The 26,076-nt window shown below is 37.3% G+C and overlaps 1 protein-coding gene across 1 annotated transcript in view; it reads left to right on the top strand.

Moving 5' to 3' along the window:
* Positions 1-26,076, top strand: part of eif5b (eukaryotic translation initiation factor 5B) — a 60,480-nt gene that overhangs the window by 20,395 nt on the left and 14,009 nt on the right. Inside the window, exons 6-18 of the mRNA XM_072263277.1 lie at positions 840-990; positions 2,100-2,222; positions 7,159-7,248; positions 8,103-8,177; positions 8,437-8,759; positions 10,106-10,213; positions 12,765-12,875; positions 13,004-13,071; positions 14,197-14,338; positions 15,259-15,390; positions 17,264-17,446; positions 21,967-22,128; positions 24,539-24,670. Coding sequence (XP_072119378.1) covers positions 840-990; positions 2,100-2,222; positions 7,159-7,248; positions 8,103-8,177; positions 8,437-8,759; positions 10,106-10,213; positions 12,765-12,875; positions 13,004-13,071; positions 14,197-14,338; positions 15,259-15,390; positions 17,264-17,446; positions 21,967-22,128; positions 24,539-24,670 — 1,800 coding nt within the window. The remainder of the gene's footprint in view (positions 1-839; positions 991-2,099; positions 2,223-7,158; positions 7,249-8,102; positions 8,178-8,436; positions 8,760-10,105; positions 10,214-12,764; positions 12,876-13,003; positions 13,072-14,196; positions 14,339-15,258; positions 15,391-17,263; positions 17,447-21,966; positions 22,129-24,538; positions 24,671-26,076) is intronic.

Below are 26,076 nucleotides of genomic sequence, written 5' to 3'. Positions count from 1 at the left end.
TACACACATTCTTTCTCTCACTCTCCTTTTTTTCTCCCTCTGTCCCTCTGACTATACCCCTTGCCCATCCTCTGGGTTTCCCCCCCCCCCCTTGTCTTTCTTCCCGGACCTCCTGCCCCATGATCCTCTCATATCCCCTTTGCCAATCACCTGTCCAGCTCTTGGCTCCATCCCTCCTGCTGCTGTCTTCTCCTATCATTTGGGATCTCCCCCTCCCCCTCCCACTTTCAAATCTCTTACTAACTCTTCCTTCAGTTAGTCCTGACGAAGGGTCTCGGCCTGAAACGTCGACTGTACCTCTTCCTAGAGATGCTGCCTGGCCTGCTGCATTCACCAGCAACTTTGATGTGTGTTGCTTGTGTTAATCAGGTGAAATACGCTCAAGGCTGTCTGACCTGCTGAGTATTTATAGCATTTTTTTTAATATCTTTTAACATCTGCAATATTTTGCTTTTGGGATTAATGTAATGTGGATATATAAGTGTGTTGTAGAGAGGATGACTGAATAATGAAGTGAAATGTTGAAGGTGACAAAACAAAATTGTATTAAAATAAAGAAATTCTGCAATGTATTATCTAATGTATACTAGTTAAAAACTTAAAATATTTTCACTGCCCAAAATACACTTTGCTAAACAATGTTACCTTTTCACACAGGTTTACTAATAACCTTTTTGAGGTAGGAAAGATGCTTGAATTGTCTTGGTTGAATTTTTAGAATTTCCCTGTGGTCAAGTTCATTTGTTGATCTATCTGAAAACCCTTGCAAGTTCTTTGTTGCATGACTAAGGTTGCCAGCAAATACTTTGTTAAATGTGCTAACATTTTTGGATTTTCAGGAGAAACTAGAACAAGAACGAAGAGAAAAAAAGAAACAGAAAGAAAAAGAAAGGAGGGAACGTTTAAAAAAGGAGGGCAAACTGTTGTCAAGATCCCAGAAGGATGCCAAGGCAAGAGCTGAGGCCACACTAGAGCTACTTCGTGCTCAGGGTATGTATAAAGTAGAAAAATGCTACGTTTAAATATATCATATAGTGATAAGGAACCTGAGCTATTTGTATCTCTGACTGTGATTGTTCTTGGCAAATTTTTCTACAGAAGTGATTTGCCATTGTCTTCTGCGCATTATCTTTACAAGATGGGTGACTCCAGCCATTATATCAATACTCTTCAGAACTTCTCTGCCTTGTGTCTGTGGTTGTGTGACCAGGATTTGTGATATGTAACAGCTGCTCAAATGACCATCCACTTTCTGCTCCCATGGCTTCATGTGACCCTAACCAGTTGGGGGGGGTGGTAGGGGGTGGGCTAAGCAGGTGCTACACCTTGCCTAAGGGTAACCTGCAGGCTAGTGGAGGGAAGGAGTGCCTTATACCTCCTTCGGTAGAGACATATCTCCACCTTACTACCCAAGTGAAAACAGTGCACTTCATGCTAATATCAGAGCTAAACCTGCTTATTATGTAACACAAACGGAGTTGCACATTATTATGAAAGGCAATCATTAGAAGCTATATAAAATTTAAGGTCAGCAAAGTTGGAAAGAACCATGAGATTCTTGTCTAATACTAGTTGTCTCATTTAGCAAGAAAGAATAGCAAAGTTGTGCTTTCAGTCTAGAAAGAAACCTGTGAGGTGATCTTGTGGAGATCCACAAGCTATTATAAAGGAATGAAAAGGCAAATTCAGATTTTACTTGTAATTGCAAGATTATAGAACTAATGAAAAGATGACCAATACATTTTTACCTGAATTGAATGATGTACAGAATAGGCATTCAAATGAATTAGTGAGAGGAAAGCCCTCAAAAGTATTTAAGAGGTGAATTGTGGCATTTCACTGAACAGAGGAATTTGTATGTTCCAAATTCTCACCTATAACTGCCAAATGTTGCTTAAAGGATTTTTGACAACTACCTTACTCCCTGAAGGGTAATTTTTCCTATTCTTACAAATATCCTTTAAAAATGTCATTTAAAAAATAGTGGCTGCTGATTATTGTGCATTACCAAAAGCTGGCTTCCATTGGAATGACATTTTCAGAGAAAAACTAACTTGAAAATTTACAACTGTAAATCAAATATTTACCTTGATTTGTAGGTGTGGATGTGCCATCCAAAGATTCAGTGCCAAAAAAACGGCCAGTCTATGATACACGGAAAAAGAAAAGACAGCAGGAGAACAAAGAAGAAAACAAAGAAGAAAGTAAGGAGGAAGATAAAGGTATGTGTTTTGTGTATAGTTAGATGAAGCATCCTAAATTATTAATGTTTTTAGATGAGTTTAGCCACTTCTATAAAGGTATGCAATTAGAAGTACTCAGTTTGTTTTGCTGTGGGTCCTAACACCATGTATTTGGTAAGCATGCATTAAGGATACATGGTTGTCACTAACACTTCACATAACATACAGCAGTTACTCTCGAAAGTCAGAGATATCTTAAGTTAAGGTATATAAATGAGGAATAGTAATTTTATATTAGTTGCTGCTGTCTCATAAGGGCTTACTCGATAGGTGGTGAAGAGGAATGGTGGTGGGAGGTTGCAGTTGGAGTATTCAGTGAGAAATTTCATTGTATTTCTTTCTTGGCTAAGTTTTTTTTAAGAAGGTGGGCATATGCAGCATACGGTAGATCAAGCAAAACATTCCCCAACTCAGGATAAGGATTCTGCAGATATGCAACTTCCAGTTGTGAATAATCATGGGCCTTTAGACTACTAATTGGTTGAAAAAGCTTCAGTAAGATCCTTATCCTCAATGATGGCAGAAGCCTGTAATACTGAGTCTGCTGCAAGTAAGTTTTTCATTGCACCTGAGCACACATGTACTTGTGCATATGACAAACTCAACTTTGAGTACATAAAGGTGGACATGTTAACAGCAATCATGAGACAGACATAATAATGACCTAGTTGCTTGCTGTGAGATCCCCAGCTTTTGAACTAAATTTTTGGTATGGGTAATTATGTGACTATTCTGGTTCAGTTTCTTGTTAATCATGGAAAGATTAATGATGCTAATACCTGTGAATATCAAGGTTAAGTGGTTACACGCTAGTTAGATTCTATTGTTTGAGATGATTGTTGCACAGCACCTTGTAGAGTGATTGTGACCTGCCACTTCTCAGTCCATGCCTTAGCATTGTTTAGGTCTTGCCATGTGCTGGCAGGAATGATTTCATTTGCCGAGTTGCTGCAAGTAGAGTTCCTTGACACTACATTTCATCAAATAACATTGAAGACATTCACTGTCACCTCAGCTCTGGAACTCAGCTGTTCACTTTTGTCTTGTCCAAATCTGTAGTGAGGTTTGGAGAAGAATTGCTCTGGCAATATGTAAATTATCCAAAAGTCTGATTTGATAGCACTATGGACCGCATCTTCTGTTCACTTCAACAGGTGGACAGTAGACTGGGCAGGAATTAGCTAAATTGATTTTGCTGTTTTTTGTGAATAGAACTTTCCTGGATAATGGTTTACAGTGTTAGGTACATTTCAGTTTTTGTAATTTTACTAGAGCAACCTGACTCGATGGATGGCTGATTCTGGAGTGCATGTCTACAATGTTACATCTAGGTGGTGTTTCATTTCATATCCTTTCTCGAGTCAGAAGGAATGGCTGAGAGAACCATAGAACCATAGAAACTACAGCACAGAAACAGGCCCTTTGGCCCTTCTTGGCTGTGCCGAACCATTTTCTGCCTAGTCCCACTGACCTGCACATGGACCATATCCGTCCATACACCTCCCATCCATGTATCTGTCCAATTTATTCTTAAATGTTAAAAAAGAACCTGCATTTACCACCTCGTCTGGCAGCTCATTCCATATTCCCACCACTCTCTGTGTGAAGAAGCCCCTCCAATGTTCCCATTAAACTTTTCCCCCCTCACCCTTAACCCATGTCCTCTTTTTTTTTTCTCCCCTTGCCTCAGTGGAAAAAGCCTGCTTGCATTCACTCTATCTATACCCATCATAATTTTATATACTTCTATCAAATCTCCCCTCATTCTTCTACGCTCTAGGGAATAAAGTCCTAACCTATTCAACCTTTCTCTGTAACTGAGTTTCTCAAGTCCCGGCAACATCCTTGTAAACCTTCTCTGCACTCTTTCAACCTTATTTATATCCTTCCTGTAATTTGGTGACCAAAACTGATCACAGTACTCCAGATTCGGCCTCACCAATGCCTTATACAACCTCATCATAACATTCCAGCTCTTATACTCAATACTTTGATTAATAAAGGCCAATGTACCAAAAGCTCTCTTTACGACCCTATCTACCTGTGACGACACTTCTAGGGAATTTTGTATCTGTATTCCCAGATCCCTCTGTTCCACTGCACTCCTCAGTGCCTTACCATTAACCCTGTATGTTCTACGTTGGTTTGTCCTTCCAACGTGCAATACCTCACACTTGTCAGTATTAAACTCCATCTGCCATTTTTCAGCCCATTTTTCCAGCTGGTCCAAGTCCCTCTGCAGGCTCTGAAAACCTTCCTCACTGTCTACTACACCTCCAATCTTTGTATCATCAGCAAACTTGCTGATCCAATTTACCACATTATCATCCAGATCATTGATATAGATGACAAATAACAATGGAGCCAGCACTGATCCCTGTGGCACATCACTAGTCACAGCCCTCCACTCAGAGAAGCAATTCTCTACCACCACTCTCTGGCTTCTTCCATCGAGCCAATGTCTAATCCAATTTACCACCTCTCCATGTATACCTAGCTACTGAACTTTCCTAACTAACCTCCCATGCGGGACCTTGTCAAAGGCCTTACTGAAGTCCATGTAGACAATATCCACTGCCTTCCCTTCATCCACTTTCCTGGTAACCACCTCGAAAAACTCCAACAGGTTGGTCAAACATGACCTACCACGCACAAAGCCATGTTGACTCTCCCTAATAAGCCCCTGTCTATCCAAATGCTTGTAGATTCTGTCTCTTAGTACTCCCTCCAATAACTTACCTACTACTGACGTTAAACTCACCGGCCTATAATTTCCCGGATTACTTTTCGATCCTTTTTTAAACTAGATATCATGTTGAACGAATTGTATTGGTGCCGGTGGGAATTTCAAGATGAAGCTCAGGTAGATCATCTACTCTGCAATTCTGGCTGAACTTGTTTGCAAATTATTAAGCAAGGTTGGGCTGAGGGCATAGCTTGACTCTACTACCATCACCAAGGATGGTACTGTTCTTGGAGCCCCAACTAACATTGGGGGTGTTTTTGTTCATCACCTTTCATTAGATCTGATCTAGGGTTGTGGCATGTTGGGTTCTTTCTGTAGCATGTTGTATTTGCTGTTTCACATCCCATGTAGTTCTGTGTTAGCATTTCATTTTGGGTAAGCTTGCTTTGCATTCTTTGTTGAGTCAGGATTGGTACTTTAGCTAAATTGGAATAGTAGGGTGAGTGATCAAAATCAGATTTATTATTACTGATTTAGGTGACATTAAGTATGTTGTTTTATGGCAGCAGTACAGTCCAAAGAGTAAGAATTACTCTAAATTACAAAAATTAAATAAAAAAAAAAGTAGAATTGGCGGACCTTTCAGAAACTTGATGGTGAAAGGGAAGAAGCAGTATCAGAATCATTGAGTGTGGGTCTTAATGCAAGTACAGGACACATCCTGGATGGTGAGCGTCCTCAGTAATGTATTACTGATGCCCTCAATGATGGGTAAGGTTATGCCTCTGATGAAGATGACTGAGTCTACAACCCTCTGTAGTCGCTTGCGTTTCTGTGCATTGGAGCAACCATACCAGGCTGTGATGGAATCACTCATAATGCTCTCCACCATAATTGTAGAAATCTGTAAGTCCTCAGTAACATATTGAATCTTTGCAAAATCTGAACAAAGTAAAACTACTGGATTACAACTATGTGTTGGGCCCAGGAACTTGAAGCTGCTCACCCTTTCTAATGCTGACCCCTCAATGAGCACGTGTTCTCCTGTCTTCTCCTTTGCTTAAGTCGCCAATAAATTCCTTGGCCTTATTGACATTGAGTGCTAGGTTGTTGAGACACCACTCAACCAACCATCTATCTCACTCTGTGCACCTCCTCCTCACCACCTGAGATTCTGCCAACAACAGTGGTGTCATCAGTCCTTGGCCACAGAGTCAAGAGTGTAGAGCAGAGCCTTAAGGAAGATCCCGGAGATGTGCTGGTGTTAATTGTCAGCAAGGAGAAGATCCATACTGCTTGTGGTCGTCTAGTGAGGAAGTTGAGTTTCCTGTTGCGGAGGGAGACAGAGGCTTTGGTTTTGAGTTTGAATTTGCTTGACTGAGGTTAAATTGTGGTCATGTCATTTCTGCCTAGATCAGGGGCTCCCAACCTTTTTTGTGCCATGGACCAGTATCGTTAAGCAAGGGATCCATGGACCACAGGTTGGGAACCCTCTGGCCTAGATAAATGGATGCGAGTAGGATGTTTCATATACTGGGGGGAGTTTAAAGCCAGAAGGCACAGCCTCAGAATAGAAGGATGTTCCTTAAGAGCTCAGATGAAGTGGAGTTTCTTTAGCCAGAGGGTGGTGAATCTGTGGAACTCATTGCCACGGGTGACTGAGGAGGCCAAGTAATTGAGAATATTTAAATAGAAGGTTGATTGATGCCCTGATGAATCAAGAATCTAAGGTTATGGGAGGAAGGCAGGAGAATGGGGTTGAGAGGGATAATAAATCAGCCATGAAGGAATGGTGGAGCAGACTCAATGGGCTGAATGGCCTAATTCTGTTCCTATGTTTTGTGGTCTTGTGGTCTATGGTATGGATGTTTATGATATTTGAGTATTCAGGCTTGTAGCAGTGAAGTGACGTCTGTCTTTTACTTTTATTTAAGTCAAGTCTATTGTTAGTTCCTATTTCCATAAATATTTCTATGTACTTGTATTTAAAACCTTTTAGTAGTTGTCATGAAAATATAGCTGCAATTTAGAATGAGTCATTTTAGCTACTTTTTAATTATATTTCATTTTTTGATATCTTCATTGTTACTTTAAATCAGATGACTGACAGAAAAGTTCTAGCTCTAGAGAAGTAGTTAGGTACAGCTGCGTTTGCATTTGTCTGTCTTCATATGTGCAACATATCTGGCCCTAATACATGATAAGAATATAATATTCACCTTATTACAGAAGCTTTGAAGGTCAGTCCAACCCAACTACTTGAAGTTGAAGAATTAGATGTGACGGAGACACCAGAAATAGCTTCAGAAGCTGTAATAGGTTAGTAGTTTTATTTATTACTTCTGTGCAAAATGCTGCAGACTCTTGTGTTTATTTCTGCTATGAATATGTTGAACTCATGAGTGTCTTGTTTTGCTTCATACCAATTTGTAGTCAAGTGAAGAACAAATGGTTACAGTAGAAATAACACACCCTTTATATATATCTTTATTGGATTAAATTAACACAGGACAGAATAGTGGTGAGTTTAACTCTATATATAATAAGTTAGTTGAGTGAAAAGGAAGACTTACTGGAACTTTGGCATGATTGGAATAGATGTAAAGGACAGAAAATCAGAGAAAATAAAACCATTTGCTGAATGAATAGTGTAACCCTTTTGCTAATTTGTCTGTTAATAAATATATTATTTTGAGAATCTATGAATGGAAGTGAAAATTAAGTTTTAAAATGTGGTCACTTAAATTTCACAGAAAACCAGTTGAAAGTCCATCACCTTCTCGTTTGTTCTACTTGCCATCCCCACACTTCCTTATTCCAGCTGCTTCTCCCTTCCTTTCCAATCCTGATGAATGGGCTGGCCTGAAGTACTGACTTGTTACTCCTTTCCATAGATATTCCCTGACTTGCTGAGCTTCTCCAACATTTTGTATGTTGGACTTCACACATCAAGTGCAGTTTGTCCATTACCATTTACAGAAAATATTGTATGTAATTCCTTGCAGAATTTGGAATGTTCATAAACTAATTACTTTTTACTTTCACTGATTTAATATGACAGCCTTTACCTACAGTGAAAATCATTATTTTTATTTCTAGTGGATTCTACTTAGCAAAGCTTAATGTTATGAAGTTGAATATTTTCACATTGCTATTTGAAATTCTTTTCAAAGCACCCAATGAAAAAGAAGATGATGCTGATCTTGATGATTGGGAAGCTATGGCAAGTGATCATGAACATGAAAAAGGTATGTATCCACTCCATTTCTTCCCATCCCAAAAGTTTTTAAATGGATTCAGAGTGCAATTGGATCTTTTGCTGTAGATACTTTTTCTCCCTTAAAAAAACCTTAAACCGTATATTTAAAGTATACCTGGTGTTTGACAATAACTTAGAGATTTTTTTCCACCAATTGGTTATCTGTCTGGTATCATGTTTATAACTTAAGTGGTTTCCTTGGTTAATACTATTGATTTAATTAATACTTTTGAAAAATTTTTGATTAGAAGTGAAAACAGTCCACATTGAAGTAAAAGAAGATGCTGAGGCGGAGGAATATGAAGAGGATGAAGAGGAGGAGGATGATGAAGAGGAAGAAGAGAGTGAAGACGATGGTGCAAGTGAGGAGAGTGAGGCTGAAGAGGAAGAGAAGAGTTTTGATGAAACTAGGACAGTATCTCAGAAAGTGGGTAAAGAATCTGAAATGGTAAAGAATGATAAACCAAAACTGACAAAAGAGATTAGCTCAGATTCTGAACTTGAATCTGATTCAGACGATGGCCGGACAAAGGAAGAAAGAATATATGATGAAGCAAAGCGACGTATTGAGGTAACATTTCTGCTTAATATTTAAATCAAAGCATTCCTGAACAGGTAAGGATAATAAAGCATTGCTACATGGAAGTTTTATGTTTGATGAGATGAGCACACTTCTGGAAAGGTGATCATTCATTCTTCATTTTTCGGTCCCTGAGCTAAGAGGCTCCCCAGGACATTTCAGAATATGAAATGGATTTCATTAGTGAGTCTCTTATCGCATTTATTAGATTGTATAAGAATGACACGTTTTCTAAAGGGTATTGGTGAACCAGATGTTTTAATCATCATCATCACTCAAACTAGTTTTCTATTCCAGTTGTATTTCTCGAATTCAAATTCCTCAAATGTGGAATTTATATTAGTCACACTAGATCAAACTGAGCTTTGGGCTTCTGTTTCCCTGGAAGTTTTAAACAATTTTAGTGTATAAGTTTCTTAAGAATTTTTAATGTTTTCATTAAATTTAATAAAACTAATAAGTCTGAAACAGTTTTGGTACAAGATTATTGAACTGAAATGTACCTGTTTTCCCTTCCACAGATACTAACTGACCATTTTCCATTATTTTGTAATTCTGTCAGTATTTTGTTTTAATCCATTAAATTAATGGTCACATTTTTAGAAATATCAGGATTAACTTATCACAATAGTAGTCATGGGAATTTGTAATTTCTTCCACTTATGAGGCATGGATATTGGATCAGTTGAAATGTTCAAGACAGGTTCTAACGTTTTGTGTTAGAGTTCTGAATTCATTGAGTAAAGGCCGATGAATACATTATTCAAGTCCATGTCTGCATGCAGTTAGTACTGGACAGCTTTTAAGTATGGTTTAGTAAATGGCCAATGCTCTTTATTCCATACCATGACCATCAATAAGAATTTTGCCACTACCTTTGACATTCATCAACTTCACCACTGCCAATTTCTACATTCTTAATGCCCTGAGGGTCACTATTGATCTGAAACTTATTTGATCCAGCTGCATAAAGACTGTAACTATGTGAATATCTTGGGATCTCTCCACTCATATGTCATGCTGATCGTTCCATTCATACACCCATAATGCTACATAGGGATTATCTTCAAAGTACAGGATGTTGTGTTACAAGATGGCATATCTTCAGGAGTGATTGGAAAGGGCATTAAACTCTGGCCTTGTCAATAGCCTCGTGTATGGGCTAAATGCAATAGTTATGGTGCGTTAGCCATGATTTTAGTTCATCTGCAGAGTGACTTGTTGCCTGTATTTCTGCAATTTGAATAATAAATTGTATTTGTATGTGCATGTTCCAGATTTTTCAGTTGTGTTCTTTGATTTCAAATTTGAAAGTGTTTTTTTTTTTGCTTTCTCAGAAACGCAGAGCAGAAAATGCCATGAATGCAAATACTGAAAAACTGCGAGCACCAGTTATTTGTGTTCTTGGACATGTAGACACTGGAAAAACCAAAATTTTGGATAAGGTGTGTAAAATGGAACCTGCATTTGCAGAATTACAATGTACTGCAACTCAGTGAGGAGCTCACAGCTGCCATCGGCATGCACAAGTGAAGGTTCAGTTGTTTTGGCGAGTCGTGGTGCTCACAGTGTTGTTTAGAGAAGTTAGAAAGTATTCCTAACTAAAGCACCCTAGATGATTAAGGACCTTGGAATTAAGACAAAGCAGGAAATAAAAATATATGATAAAAATAAATGTATACAACAATAGAAAGTGGAGGGAATACACTGCAGAGAATTTAAAAAGAAGGAAATGAGGGTTTGAGAAAACATTGTCGGGGAAGGGACGAAATACATTTTATTTTATTCTTTAGCGATACAACATGGTAACAAGCTCTTCAGGCCAACAAACATTTACCACACAATTACACCCTTGTGACCAATTAACCTACTGTCTGTCTTTGGAATGTTGGAGGAAACCAGCATGGTCATGGGAGAATGTCCCAACTCCATAAAGACAGTGGTGAAATTGAGCCCAGGTCATTGAAACAAACGAGTCAAATGCCTAGGTTGATTAATCTTTAAGGTACACTTATATTCAGAAGTACCAAATGGTGCACCACGCGTCATCAGAAAATTTGAGGTTGCGACCAGTTTTAAGTATAAAAAGCAGAGGTGGAACCAGGAAACTGGAATTAGCTGAAATCACTATGAACATCAACAAGTTAGTTTTACAGTGCCCCTCACTGGTGCTCATGCTGGTGTGCCATGTCTTACTGCTCTTGTCATCAGTGTCTGGTAAACCTTGCAAGTGCTAATGCACTTGTTGCACACCAACAGCTACTGATCTTTTAAATGAAAATTACATGTATGTAGATTTATGAAGCAAACACCTCTCTAAAATAAATATTCCACAAAGAGTTCAAGAGCTATGAGGTAATGTTACAGCTATATGAGACTTAGTTAGACCTCACTTGGGGTACTGTATTCAGTTCTGGTTACCTCATTACAGGAAGGATGTGGATACTATAGAGAGAGTGCAGAGGAGATTTACAAGGATGTTGCCTGGATTGGAGAGCATGCCTTATGAGAATAGGTTAAGTGAACTTGGCCTTTTCTCCTTGGAGCGACGGAGGATGAGAGGTGACCTGATAGAGGTATTTTAGATGATGAGAAGCATTGATCATATGGATAGTCAGAGGCTTTTTCCCAGGGCTGAAATGCCTAACACTAGGGGGCATAGTTTTATGGTGCTTGGAAGTAGGTACAAAGGGGATGTCAGAGTTAAGTTTTTCACACAGAGTGTGGAATGCACTGCCAGCGAAGGTGGTAGAGGTCGATACAATAGGGTCTTTTAAGAGACTCTTAGGTAAGTACATGGAACTTAGAAAACTAGATGGCTATGCGGTAGGGAATTTCTAGGCAGCTTCTAGAGTAGGTTACATGGTCGGCACGACATTGGGCCAAAGGGCCTGTAATGTGCTGTAGATTTCTATGTTTCTCTTTATGTTTCTATGGATTTTACCTAAAGCCATTTGAAACTTGTAGTTTTTATAAAACAATTCAATAGATTTTATTAATGTGCTTCTGTCTTCATTAATGTTATTCAGTAAGTTGAATGCTAATGATGCATTCAGAAAAATGGTGCATGCTGCTTTCGTCCACTGTGGAGTTTGGAACTATCAGATTACACATAAGCAAAAGAAAGACTAGGTGCTCAGGTTAAAACAAAAATGTAATGAAGCAACAAACTGCTGGAAGAACTCAGTGGATCAAGCAGCAGCTGTGGGAGGAAAGGAACTGTTGACATTTTGGTTGAATTCTTTCAGCAGATGGTTGCTCCAGATTCTAGTATCTACAGTGTCGAATGTCATCAAAAATGTAGTGAGCTTGCTGAAGGATGGGAAGTTGGTAGATTTAAATGTAATTGTGAAAGAAGTAACCTTGGAATTTTATCCATTTAGTTTTATTTTGACACTAAAAATGGCCATTAATATGAGTAGAAATGCTGAATGAAAACTTTTTAAAAAAAAGCTTCTGAGTTCCCCCAGCATTTTGTGTATATTGCTTCAGATTTCCAGCATCTGCAGTCTGTCTTGTATCTGCATTTTGTTGCTCCACTTTAAGGTCTCTTTGAAGTATCCCTACCCTGAAAAGGTTTTCCTCCAGTCTTTGACAGGAGCTGTGACATCCTCTCACACTGCTTCCCTACTTTGATCTCTGCTGCTCTCTGGCTCTTCAACCATGTGCATCCCATTCTCCACCCTTTTATTTTGGCTTTTGCGCTCTTTCTTTGCAGTCATGATGAAGCGTCTCAGCCTGAAACACCATCTGTTCATTTCCCTGCATAGATGCTGCTCGACTTGTGAGTTTCTTCAGCATTTTGTGTGTGTAACTGTATTTTCAGTCTCAGTTGTTTCATCAATGGAAATGGGTGAAATGTTCACTTGGATATTTCCATGGTAGCTACTGGTGGAGAAAATAAAGTTCATTGAAAAGAAATGTATTTATCTGAATATTTTTTAATGAGACAGTCTTTTTATGTATATTATGCTCTTTTTTTTTCCCCATCCTTAGCTTCGTCATACTCATGTCCAGGATGGTGAAGCGGGTGGTATAACTCAGCAAATTGGTGCAACCAATGTTCCTCTTGAAACAATTAAGGAGCAAACTAAGATGGTGAAAAATGTAAGTGTGAAAATTGAGAATAAGAATAGATTTCCTCTGTGATACTTAAAAACATGTGAAATTTCCAATTTATCTGCAGTAGGTGTTAATTAAATATTTAAATAACCAATCTTTGGTAACTCTTACAGTTTGACAGAGATAACATTAAAATACCAGGAATGCTGATCATTGATACACCAGGCCACGAATCTTTCAGGTAAATGTTTGCTCTTTTAGAAGAATAACAATAAAAGGCATGATTATTATGACCAAAGGCGCATCCATTTGTAAAACTGTAGCATTGGTGTTTGAGGTTAGAGTGGATGCGCCTTTCATAAGGAAAATGAACATCAAAAATATTTTGATGTCCCTTAATATTTTTCTGATCTATTAACAAATGTACAGTCATTCAATCAATATTAGTTGAAATCATAATTGCAATCTAAAATAGCTAAGAATTGGATCCATATTGCAGCAGATTAACAGCCCAATAAACCTGAAGTCTTTTGTTATGTCTGATAAAATTACTTTTCTACCTTTAATGAAAAAATGTTGGCTTTTATCTGTAGCATGTTCATTCTGAATATTCACTTTCGTTTTACTGTTTGTCTTCCATGATTGCAGAAAAGTTATAATTCAGATGATGTAATAAGCACTCGTGGAAATTTTCCATAACTGTGTATCTGTTGACGCATAGATTAAGTACAGTAGGTTTCTTTTTCTTTGCCATCGGAGTCATTTTTATTGTTCTTTCCTAATTTCACTGCCAGTACTTCTGATTAACACCTTCAGCGCCGAATGATTGAATTGGTGCAGCAATGATTTATCTCACGTAATATTGCATGTACCATATGTTAATTCCTTGCATGTTCATGTAATTCATGATTGCGACTGTATTTCATATTTGTTCATATTTCCTGATGCAATAGGCCACATGATTTATTAATTCAATTCCACCTCACAGAACAGCCCCATTCCCCACTATTCATTCCTAAAATCTATTTGCTGTCTTTTCATTCCCAAAACTTCCTCTCAGATTCTACCATCCATTACATCTAGCGATAATTAAAATTTAAAATGGCTTATTAACCTATGAACCTATACATCGTTAGAATGAGGTAGGAAACCATAGCACAGAAGGGAAACCCGTGTAGTTTCTGGGAGAGCATTCAAACTCCACACAGCCAGTGGCGGAGACCAGAATTGCATCTGGCTCATTGAAGCTGTGAGACGACTAGCTGTATGAACTGCACAGTGTGCTACCTTGGAAGCTTATCAGTTTCATGCTCTTAAATTATACATTCTCTATATTAAGTCACTATTGTTTTCTCCCTACTTGTAGTAACTTAAGAAATAGAGGAAGTTCTCTTTGTGATATTGCTATCCTCGTGGTTGATATCATGCATGGATTGGAGCCCCAGACCATAGAATCTATTAATCTGCTAAAAGAAAAGAAATGTCCTTTTATTGTTGCTCTTAATAAGGTGAGTGATGACTGTAATAAATTAGAGTTTAAGCCCAGCTCTTATTTTTGTGTTGGGCCCGTGGCCAAATGGTTAAGGCATTTGTCTAGTAATCTGAAGGTTGCTAGTTTGAGCACAGCTGTGGCAGCATGTTTGTGTCCTTGAGCAAGGCACTTAACCACACGTTGCTCTAGTGTCTGTGCGAGGGGTGGCGCCCCACACAGACTTCCAATCTGTGCCTTGTAAGGCATGAAAATGCCCGATGCAGGCCTGTTATGGTCTGAGTGGACGTTCCCTCCTCCTCCCTCCCTCCCTTCTTATTTTTGTGGTGAAATTGTTTGTAATTTAAATATTGTTTCTTCTCTGATTTTAGTTCAGTTCCTTCTAGTCGAGTTCCTTCTGTTCAAAGAATGGAAAGATGAAATTAGCAAAGAAGGCAATTTTTTATCATTCTACTTTTAATGTGGTTTAGTTATGTGTTTTCAAACTCATTTATGTTCTGCCCACCCAGTTCTCTAGTGTTCTCCACTTTTGCAGCCCTTTGAGATTTGTCATTTTAACTGTAAAATGAATACTGTTTTATAAATATTTAATTTGAGAAAGCAGCACTATCCTCATTTAGATGGCTTTAGAATTTACTCATCACCTACCACATTAGTACTTTCAAAAATTATCAAGGAGTAGAAATGACTGCACTAAATTTTGTGTTAGCTGAGAAGCCAGCTTGTAAATGTCCGGCAACTCTGTACATTCAAATAATGATATTTAATATCTAACTTTTGCAAGATTAAGCTGCGTCTGAAGTTAAAGAGAAAGATTTTTTGGCTAGTGGAGAAGTTTCTTTCCATCACTAATACTACTAAATGTGAGCAGGTATGACATATTTGCAATTGAAGAAATACTTGATATCTGAAAATGTCTTTCTTTTTAAATAAAAAAAGATTGACAGATTGTATGATTGGAAGAAGAGTCCAGATACAGATGTAGTTGCCACATTGAAGAAGCAGAAAAAGAATACGAAAGATGAATTTGACGAGAGGGCCAAATCTACTATTGTGGAATTTGCACAACAGGTTTGTTATTTATTTTGAATTTGAATAATTTTAAACTTTGTGGGGTGATAGTGCAGGAAATAATTCTTTTTTGCTATTCAGAGGCTTTGCTTGTCTGAGCATAACACTTATTTGTAGAATCAGATAATGCTGCAGTACAGAAAGAGATTATTCTGTGCACCCAGCTGATGCTGTTAAATTATCCTAACTCTCCTGCTCTTGCCTTATAGGCCTCCATAATTTTTTTTCCACTAATCTTCATCAACTTTCTCTTTGAATGTTCCCATTAAGTCAACTTTCAGCATCTGTTAGAGGCACTGCATTCTAGAACACATTGTTTATTTTTATAAAGTCGTACTAAGAATTTTGGTACTTTTTCCAGTCCCTTCTGTGGTACCTGAATGTTTAATCATTGTGTTTTTGGAAACTGCTTTCCCCTGTTTTACTGTATTTAAGTCTGTTTTACCAGAATCTTATCTCTTGTGCTATATTGGTAAATTATTGTGGATCCCTCTTTTTCCTGAAGCTGACCTCGAGATTTGAATGACACTCCAGTGGAGACACAATCAGTGCCTTAAAACAATTTATTGATTTCCTTGTTTTTGTTCTCTATTCCTAAAACTAAGGATTCCAGATGATCTTCATTAACCTCTGTATTCCTTAATAATGAAAATCATTAAGGGTTTAATGGTAATTGAAGTTATCCACACCTGTTAAGGAGCCTGATGGTAGAAGAGTGATAACTGTTCCTGAGCCTGTTGGTGTGGGACCGAGGCCTTCTGTACCTCCTGCCTGGTGGTAGTATTGAGAAAAGGGAATGGCCTGGAATAGAGGGTGGGGGAGGTTCTTTGCTGGATGCTGCTTTCTTGTGAGAGTGCTCCATGTAAGTATGTTCAGTGATGGGAAGGACTTTGCCTGTGATGGACTGCACTGTGTCCACCACTCTCTGTAGTCACAGACTCTTTACAATTTATGTTCTCAGTATTATTTTTTATTTGCAGTTTGTCTTTCACACATTAGTTGTTTGTCATTCTTTGTTTATGAACAGTTTTTCATAAATTCTATTATATTTCTTGTTTCCTTGCACTGCCTGGAAGAAAATGAATCTTAAGATTGTAGTATATGGTAACATATACGTACTTTGATAGTAAATTTAATTTGAACTTTGAACTTTTGACCCACTTGTTCTGCCTACTGGACTTGCTGCCTATTTTTACTCAAGGTTAATTGCAACTCTCCATCCAAACAACTGCTCTGAGCCCCTTTCCTTGCAAGCTCAGTGTAAGCCATCTTCAGTGGCATTAGCAAACCTTCCACCAAGGATGTTGGTTCCACTCTGGTTAAGGTGCAAACTTTTCTGTTTTATAGCTCTTGCTTTCCCCAAAAGTCCCATGATGAAGACATTAAAGACCATCCTCCTACAGCATCCCTTAAGCTAAGCATTTATCTGCTGAGCTAGTGTGCACATTCCAATACTCACTAGCGCACGGCACTGGAACCAACCTGGAGACTATAATCTTTGAGGTCCTGCTCTTTTAACAGCCACCTTGCTCCCTAAACTCACTTCTTCTCTTACCTATGTCAATAGTACCAATGTGTGCCACAATCTCTACACCCTCCCCTTTCAGAATGTCCTGCAGCTTCTCCTATTATCCATGCTGAGAATGCAGAGGTTAACCAAGATCATCACTGCCATCAAGGTCAAGAAAAATTTAAAAGAAAGTGACACAACTTGAAATATGAGGAATTTATTTAAAGAATCAGCAAATGTTACAGTTTAGTGAGTAATGCTGCTGGAGTTCCACCTCATTTAAAGTGCTTTAGTTTTCATCTATATGCCATTTTAGTTGGTCCTAATGTCTAAACTAGTTAAAATGTAAAATTTGTCTGATAGGGTCTGAATGCCTCGCTATTCTTTGAGAACAAGGATCCACGTACGTTTCTGTCATTAATACCAACATCAGCTCACACTGGAGATGGGATGGGAAATCTTATTGCACTGTTGGTGGAACTAACTCAGACTATGCTTGCAAAGCGTCTAGCGTATTCTCAGGAGCTGAGAGCTCAAGTTATGGAGGTAAGGTTTCAAGATGTATCATAAACTTATATAAGCAAACTATTAGAGCAAGAGGTTTCAATGAAATAAGGAATAATTCACAATTGACTTTGATGTTTGAAGGAGGCATGTCATTGCTGAATTAGACAGTAAAGCCTTCTCCCCAGAAGACTATAATTCTTTTCCAATATTTTTATTAATTTACATATAAGAATAGAGAGCACAGGAAAAAAATATATATCAATACATGTAAAGACTCCTTACCCTATATTCATACAGGATAATCAATTTGTAACATTGAAATATAGTAATTTTATTATAGTAAAAAAATCTAACCCACTACCAAGACCAAAGCTGATTAGTAAAGAAAACAGCATCATCTGTGCTTTAACAACAAATCAAAGGTTTTGAAAATAATTCAGAAAAGGTCCCCACGATGTTTGAAAGTCTTGACTAGATTCAGAGATTGAACATCAAATCTTCTCTAAATTTAAACATGACATCATATCACGTAACCATTGGACGTAAATGGGGGGGCCGCATCTTTCCATTTAAGCAAGAGCGTCCCTCTGGCCATAAGAGAAATAAAAGGATAAATGTGCAAGTCAGATGACTCCAAAATAATATCCTTTCCTCCAACAATACCAAATAAAGTGGTCAAAGGATTAGGCTTAAAGCTTACTTTAAAAAGTATTGAGAAAGTTTGAAATGCTTTTTTCCAATAATTTGCAAGACTCGGGCATGACCAAAACATATGAATGAGTGAAGCTTCTCCATTATTACATTTATCACAATACGGAGATATATCTAAATAAAAATGAGACAACATATCCTAGGTCATATGGGCCCTATGGACCACTTTAAATTGTAGGAGAGAGTGGCGGGCACATAACAATGAAGTGTTAACCAATTTAAAAATTTGATTCCAAGTTATCCTCAGAAATTGAAGTCTGTATATCTTGTTCCCAAAGATTTTTAATTTTATCTAAAGCAGGGGTCCCCATCTTTTTTGCACTGCGGACTGGTTTAATATTGACAATATTCTTGCGGACCGGCCGACCGAGGGATTGGTGGGGGGATGTTCAAGTAAGGTTAAACTCACCTCAACACGTCTTATACAGTTAGGGTTGCAAACTTTCTCACTCCCAAATAAAGGACAAATTTAGCAGTCAAATCCCGGGACATTTGCATTTACCCCAGGAAAGACTACCATGACCTTGAAGCCTTGCACGGGCACCTGTGTGCGCATGCGTGATGTGCGTAAATGAGACGTTCGCATATGTGACGTGCGAATGCGCGTACGTGCCGATTTTCCTCCACAAATCGGTTTTGGCTTAATCTTCCAGACTACACTGTACATACATTATTTCTACTTTACATAGGCTGTGCATTTATCATATCATTCTTGCTTTTACTATATGTTAGTGTTATTTTAGGTTTTATGTGTTATTTGGTATGATTTGGTAGGTTATTTTTTGGGTCTGGGAACGCTCAAAAAATTTTTCCCATATAAATTAATGGTAATTGCTTTTTCGCTTTACGCCATTTTGGCACGTAAGGTTTCATAGGAACACCCTACCTTAACGGGAGAAATATGGGGCAAGGGTGGTCCTGTATGGGACAAACCAATTTAACCCAATATACGGGATGTCCTGGCAAATACGGGACAGTTGGCAACTCTATGTTCAAGTTCAACAGTGCGTGACAGGGAATGAAGAAAGGTGCAGCTGACTTATATCGTTTCCTTACGATAGCATGTGGTAGCACATGCCGGCGGTTGGGGATCGTTGATCTAAAGGAACACTTTTCATTCTCAGCAGCATATTATAAATATTAGATATAGATCCATTATAAAAAGGTTTCAAATTAAAAATTACATCTAGTTAATTCTTATCAGGACTTTTAGGAAATGTACTTATTTGAGACTGTAAAAAAAATCTCTTATTTGTAGGTATCGAAAAAATTGAGTTTTGGGTAAACTATATTTAGTTGACAGTTGTTCAAACGAAAAGAGACTTCCCTCTACACACAAGTCCTGAAAGCATTTAGTACCTAATCTATCCCATTCTTTAAAAGCCATATCAATCATAGAGGGTTTAAAAAAGAATTAGAAAAAATGGGACTCGAAAGAGAAAATCTCAATAAGCCAAAGTATTTTCAAAATTGTATCCAAATTCTCAGTGTGGTTAACTACCAGATTATCAGTTAACTTACTCAGAGACAAAAGAAGTGAGGATCCAAGAAGAGAAATAATAGAAAATTTATTAGCAGAGTTAGCTTCTAAAAAAACCCACCTCGGGCAATCCTCACAATTTGTGTAATATAACCAGAATGTAAGATTTCTTATATTAACTGCCCAATAATAAAATCTAAAGTTTGGTAAGGCTAATCCTCCATTCTTTTTATCTTTCTGAAGATGAATTTTATTTCATCTAGAACGCTTATTCTTCCATATATAAGAAGATATAATCGAGTCAAGAGAATCAAAAAAAGATTTAGGAATAAAAACCGGCAGTGCCTGGAAAAAGAAGTATAAATTTAGATAATATATTCACTTTGATAGAGTTAATTCAACCAATCAGCGATAACGAAAGAGGCGACCAAGTTAATAGTATCCTTTTTACGTGATTCAATAGGGTAAGAAAATTTTCTTTAAATAGATACTTATAATTTTTAGTGATTGTTACACCTAAGTAGGTAAATTGGTTTCTTACAATTTTAAAAGGAAGGTTAGAATTTGTTGGTATCAAATTGTTCAAAGGGAAAAGTTAACTTTTATGTAGGTTTTATTTATAACCTGAGAATTGGCTAAAACAGGAGAGTAAAGAAAGCGCATGGGGTAATGAAGTCTCTACATTAGAAATAAATAGCAGCAGGTCATCAGTGTACAGCGAGACTTTGTGAATAGTGTATCTCCTTAAAATACTGGTGATATCATTAGATTCTCGAAAGGCAATGACTATGGGTTCTAAGGCCAGATCAAAAAGCAAAGGGCTCAGCAGACAGCCTTGTCTAGTGCCATGTCGAAGCTTAAATGGTTTGGAATTATGAGTGATAACCCTAGCGGAAGGAGCTAAATAAAGTAATTTAATCCATTGAATGAAAACGGGTCCAAAATTGAATTTTTCTAAAGTTTTAAATAAATAATTCCATTCAACTCTGTCGAAAGCTTTCTTAGCATCTAGGGATACCACACATTCTGATATCATGTTAGAAGAAGAGTAAATAACATTTAATAACCGACGAATATTAAAGTGAGAATATCGATTTTTGATAAATCCAGTTTGGTTATCGGAAATGATAGATGGTAAAATATTTTCAGTCCTATGTGCCAAAACTTTAGATAGAATCTTAGTGTTAACATTAAGTAAAGAAATTGGTCTATAAGAAGAGCATTCAGTTGGATCCTTATTCTTTTTAAGAATAAGCGAAATGGAAGCCTCATAAAAAGATTGAGGGAGTCTGCCCAACTTAAATGAATCCGAAAAAACTGAACATAAGTGAGGTATAAGCAGTGAGGAAAAGGTCTTGTAAAATTTTCCAGAAAATCCATCTGGCCCCGGAGCTTTCCTCAAACGTAATGAGCGCACAGCCTCAACAATTTCCTCAAAAGAAATGGGTTGTTCCAACAACTTTCTGTTGTCGGCAGAAATTGTAGGAATGTTTATTTGATCTAAAAAATTGTTTGTTACAGTGTTATCCTTAGAAGATTCAGAACTATGGAGTTTAGAGTAAAATTCTCTAAAAGTATCATTTATTTCTAAATAATCAGTTGTCTATCACCATTAGCTTTGCATATTTCTTTAATCTGCTGTTTAGCTATAAAGGTTTTAATTTGATCAGCCAATAATTTATCTGTTTTATCTTCATGAATATAAAATTGACTTTTATCTTTTAGGAGTCGGGTTTCAATTGGATAAGTTAAAAGGAGATCATATTTAGTTTTAGTTTCAAAGAAGACTATAATTCAAGGCCAAATTAAATTTCAGCACATGGTTTGCTCAGAGAAAGGAAATAATCCATCATACATTAGGAGCCAATTAAGACCCATGCCAGATATCTGGGTGAACCTCCAATGATTATTCCAGTATATCTAAGGTGATTTGAGAAAGTAGTTGAGTATCAGATGACTGCGTACAAATATAAAGCTAGTGCTGCATGGTGTATGAATAGGTTTTTGAAAGGGGGAGCCCAGTAACATGAAAAGTTAGGAGAGACTTGCATTTAAAGAACAGCTTTCAGAGAATCTCAAGAATTTTCCAGCCAGTGAAATGTTGTCACTGATCTAATGCTGAAACAAAGCTGATGATTTACACATAAGTAAGCTACCACAAATAATATTGTGATGCTACCAAATGATCTGTCAACATTATGTTGGTTGAAGGATAAATATAAGCTAGGACCGAGAGAGCCACCTGTTCTTATTCAAAATACTGCAATAAAAGCTGTGGCATCTATCTAATGCAGAACTTAATGAGTACAAAACTAAGAAATACATATAATAAACAGTACACTTAATGCCTTTTTTTTTCTCCCTCTAGGTAAAAGCTCTTCCTGGAATGGGGACGACAATTGATGTCATTCTCATCAATGGGTATATGAAGGAAGGAGATACAATTATTGTTCCTGGTGTTGAAGGGCCTATAGTGACGCAGATTAGAGGCCTTCTGTTACCACCACCTCTCAAAGAATTGAGAGTGAAGGTATGGAAAATAATGCAGATTTTTAAAGCTAATGCTGGTATTTATCTTGCTAGATTTGAGTGGTAGTATTGCAACATTTAGTTATATAGCTTTATGGTCGTACTATCCCATGCAAAATAATGGTAAAAATGTCTCTAAAGCAAAATTCCAACAATATACCAAATTTCACATCACAGTTTTAATTCACCTGTCTTTGCTTATTGCTTTTAACTTCTGTGTGAATGAATTTTAAACTTCTGTTAAATAAGCAGATTTTCTCTTAATAAATGTCTAATTAAAAAAAGTTGAACTGCTAATTGTTTTCATATGCAATTAGCATAATGAAGAAAAATTGCATGTAGTTTTGTTATCTGCCCCTAACCGGAAAAGAAATGCACCTGCATTTGTCATAATGGGGCGACAAGTGGCTAGATAAGGATGAACTGTGAAGAAATAGTAGATTTTAATCTCCAGAATCCATTGAATTAAAAGTTAAGTTTGATCGAGGCATGACTGTGCAAGCGCATGGACATCAGCCAGTTAGAACTGCGAGAAGAGTTTAAAAGGAGACGGTTATTTCTTCAGTGGTTTGATCGAGGTACAACTGTGCAAGCGCGTGGACATCAGAACAGCGAGAAGAGTTTAAAGGAGACTGCTTTATAGAGTGGGTGATGGAGTAGAGGGAGACAGAGTAGGAGGGCTTTGGCTCAACAGGACTTCAGTGATAACGGATTGAGATGGGGTAGGCCACTCAACGCTAGCACACCTCAAGGATGTGTGCTTAGCCCACTGCTCTACTCTCTCTACACCCACAACTGTGCGGTTAGGCACAGCTCATCTGTACATTTGCCAACGACAGAGCTATTGACAGAATTTCAGATGATGACAAGGTGGTGTACAAGAGCAAGATAGGTCAGCTGGTTGAGTGATGTCATAGCAACATCCTTGCACTCAATGTCACCCCCTTCACCCAGGATATATCCTCTTATTGCTACCATCAAGGAGGTACTGGAGCCTGAATACACATACTCAGGAGCAGCTTTTTCCCCCTTTGCCATCAGTTAATTGGGGCAGCTGCTTATTTGGGACACTACTGCTTAGTTGAGACAGGACACTGCTGCCAAACAGTTTCTAACTAATATCAGACATCTGCACTTGTCTGTCATTAAACACTACACCATGTTTAGAATGATCTATTTTTGTGTGTGCTTGTGTTCAAAAAAACAACAATTTTTGTCACGGATAGTTGTCAAGAAATAAGCAGTAAGATCATTCGTAACTGTTTTGGTCACTCTAGTTTCAAGCATTCAGGCTTGGGGATGCTAGAAATGACTGTTAGACATTAAGAAGCAAATAGTTTTTAAGTAGCGTCAGTTGCGTGTGCTTGTGTTGTGTTATACATTTGGGCAGATGGGTGCCGATTTAAAAAAAAAAATCAGTGATTTTTTTGATCATTTTGTTTTTTGTTTAGACTTTATACAGGAAGGCAATGAAGGTAGGCCATTATCTGCACTAGATGTCAGCGCTGATTTTGTTCATTTAAGTGTATAGTTTTTTACTCAGTTAAATGCTAGTTGGCTTTATTATGCCCTATAACTATTTCCATGAAACTTCAGCTCATTGGGGCAGCCACTTAATTGGGCCAAGATGTACTGGTTAGTGATGTTAAGACCAGTTCTGATATTTTAGTCCTCTCAAAACGAAAGCTAGCATTGCATTTACCTTCCTTGCCAGCGACTCAACCTACAAGTTAACATTTAGGCATCCTGCACGAGGACTCCCAAGTCCCTTTCTGATTTCTGAATTTGCTCCCTGTTTAGAGAATAGTTGATTGTTTGGAGGGATGTGTACTACAAGTAGCCAAAATCCATAATGTTTAACATCAATATGCTAAAACTGTGTAGTGTTAAATTGACTCACTATTAGAGATGTAGATTAAAGTATTTTTATGCTGATTCACAGCATTAAACATTAGATGCTTGACTTTATATAGTATTGAAAAATGTTATGAATTGTAAATATCATCAATATTTTATAAGAGGAATATTTCTTCCGTATTTCATTACAGAGTAGAAATGGAGCTTTCTTGAGAGTTCAGTCTGGATCATATTGGTATTCAAAACTTGTGGGGGGGGGGGTGAAGGGGAGAAAATCAAACCACATCACTGTTCCTGACTGCCTGTGTTCTAGGATACCAATCTGGAAGTGAATATGTAATGTTCTTGTATTCTGATTTTCATTTTTAAGAATAACGACAGTTAAGCTGAAATGGGCTAAAGAGAATATACTATGTAATTACAGTTGTGTTTTTTTTTCCCTGTAGCCTTCTATGCACCCGAATTTACCAGAAGGAAATATGGGATTATTAAATATAATTGTTTTTTTTTGTCCTGATGATTTTGTTCATATTTGTTTTCTCTTTCCCCCTTAGAATCAATATGTGAAGTTGAAGGAAGTCTGGGCAGCACAAGGTGTAAAAGTTCTTGCTAAAGATCTGGAGAAATCTCTTGCAGGTTTACCACTACTAATAGCTCACAAGGATGATGAAATTGCTGTTCTAAAGGTCTGAATTGTGACTTCTTGATAAATGTGTGACTTTGAAAAGAAAATACAGTGCAGGCTTATGATACAGAGGGGTTGTGTTCTTAGAACCCTTTTTAACTGTCCAATCCCACTTGATATGTGAAGTTGCTTTCTTATTAGAAATTTTTCTCAATAGTAGTAGTCTCATGGGTATGCAATCTACAAGCATGGGACTGCTGATTGTATAGTAGGTCGAAGAGAAGTAACCAAACAATATGTAATAGCCATATCAATGGAAAAGATTAGCTTGTCAATTTCCAAAGCAAATGTCTTTATTTGTCTCCACGTATAAACTAGTTCAATTTTTTTTTACATACGTTTGATTTATTTGTGTTTTTTCCACATTAATTCCAAAAGAGTGAAATTTTTTTCAGTGACTCAATTATTTTTGGTAGCGATTTGTGAATTTTGTAAGATTGAGCTGTTGTAACATGTGAGTACACTGTAACTGCATATGCTAGAAATTTAAAAAATTGGAAAATGCTGGACATATCTGAAGTTTCTTTCAACTCTTCCTTTCTAAATCTTTAACTTCTGACATTTTGTAGTTCTGATGAGAGGTTATTAATCTGAAGTGCTGAGACTATTTCTCTCTTCACAAATGTTGCCTTACCTGCTGGGTATTTGCAGTATTGTTCTTTTTATAGCAGATATTTTAAAAAATCATTCTGCTTATGTTTTAAGAACTTACTGAAATCTCTTAAGAATCTTGCACAATGTGTTTATTATTGTCATAATAGCTGATCACAATCAGCATATTATAAAACTTCAATTTTTTTTGTAACAAATATTAACTTAAAAAAACAATGGTAATTGTACCCAAATACTTTCTTGTGTTAGAAATATCAGACACATCCTGGTATTTGTGCTTGGAAATTGGCTGCTTTCCTGTAATGTGATTAAGTACTTAGTTAAGTATCTGGTTTGTTTGCCTTACTTATCGATTCTGCCCCCACCCCGCCACTTTTTTTTGGTAACTTACTGTCAAGATGTTTAAGTGGAAAAAAAAGGTAAATTGGAGTTTTTTTGTTACTCTGTCGGCCTAAGCTAACATGCTAAAGATACAAGATCTGGTCCCTTATCTGATGGTCGATCATATTTAAAAACTTTCAAGTGGACTAAAAATTTTAAGTTATTATAATTATTCGAAAACAATTCAGGACATGTTGAGTATTGAGAAATTAAATTCATCATGGTAATTACTCGAAAGTTCTTTGGGGGGGTGGGGGAGAAATATCCTGCACTTTCTTTATTATGTCTAATTCTAATTGTGTCTAATCTATGTCTAATTATGTCTAATGAATGTCACATTCATTCAAATGAATGTGATCATACTTGTGTTAGACTTGGTTGGTGTAGGGTTGTGAGCCTGAATGCATTCAGCAT

This window comes from Mobula birostris, chromosome 7, assembly GCF_030028105.1.
Source record: "Mobula birostris isolate sMobBir1 chromosome 7, sMobBir1.hap1, whole genome shotgun sequence".
NCBI classification, from domain to species: Eukaryota; Metazoa; Chordata; class Chondrichthyes; order Myliobatiformes; family Myliobatidae; genus Mobula; species Mobula birostris.
The sequence above is the reverse complement of the archived record's forward strand: the minus strand, read 5'-3'. Positions and strand labels throughout refer to the sequence as shown.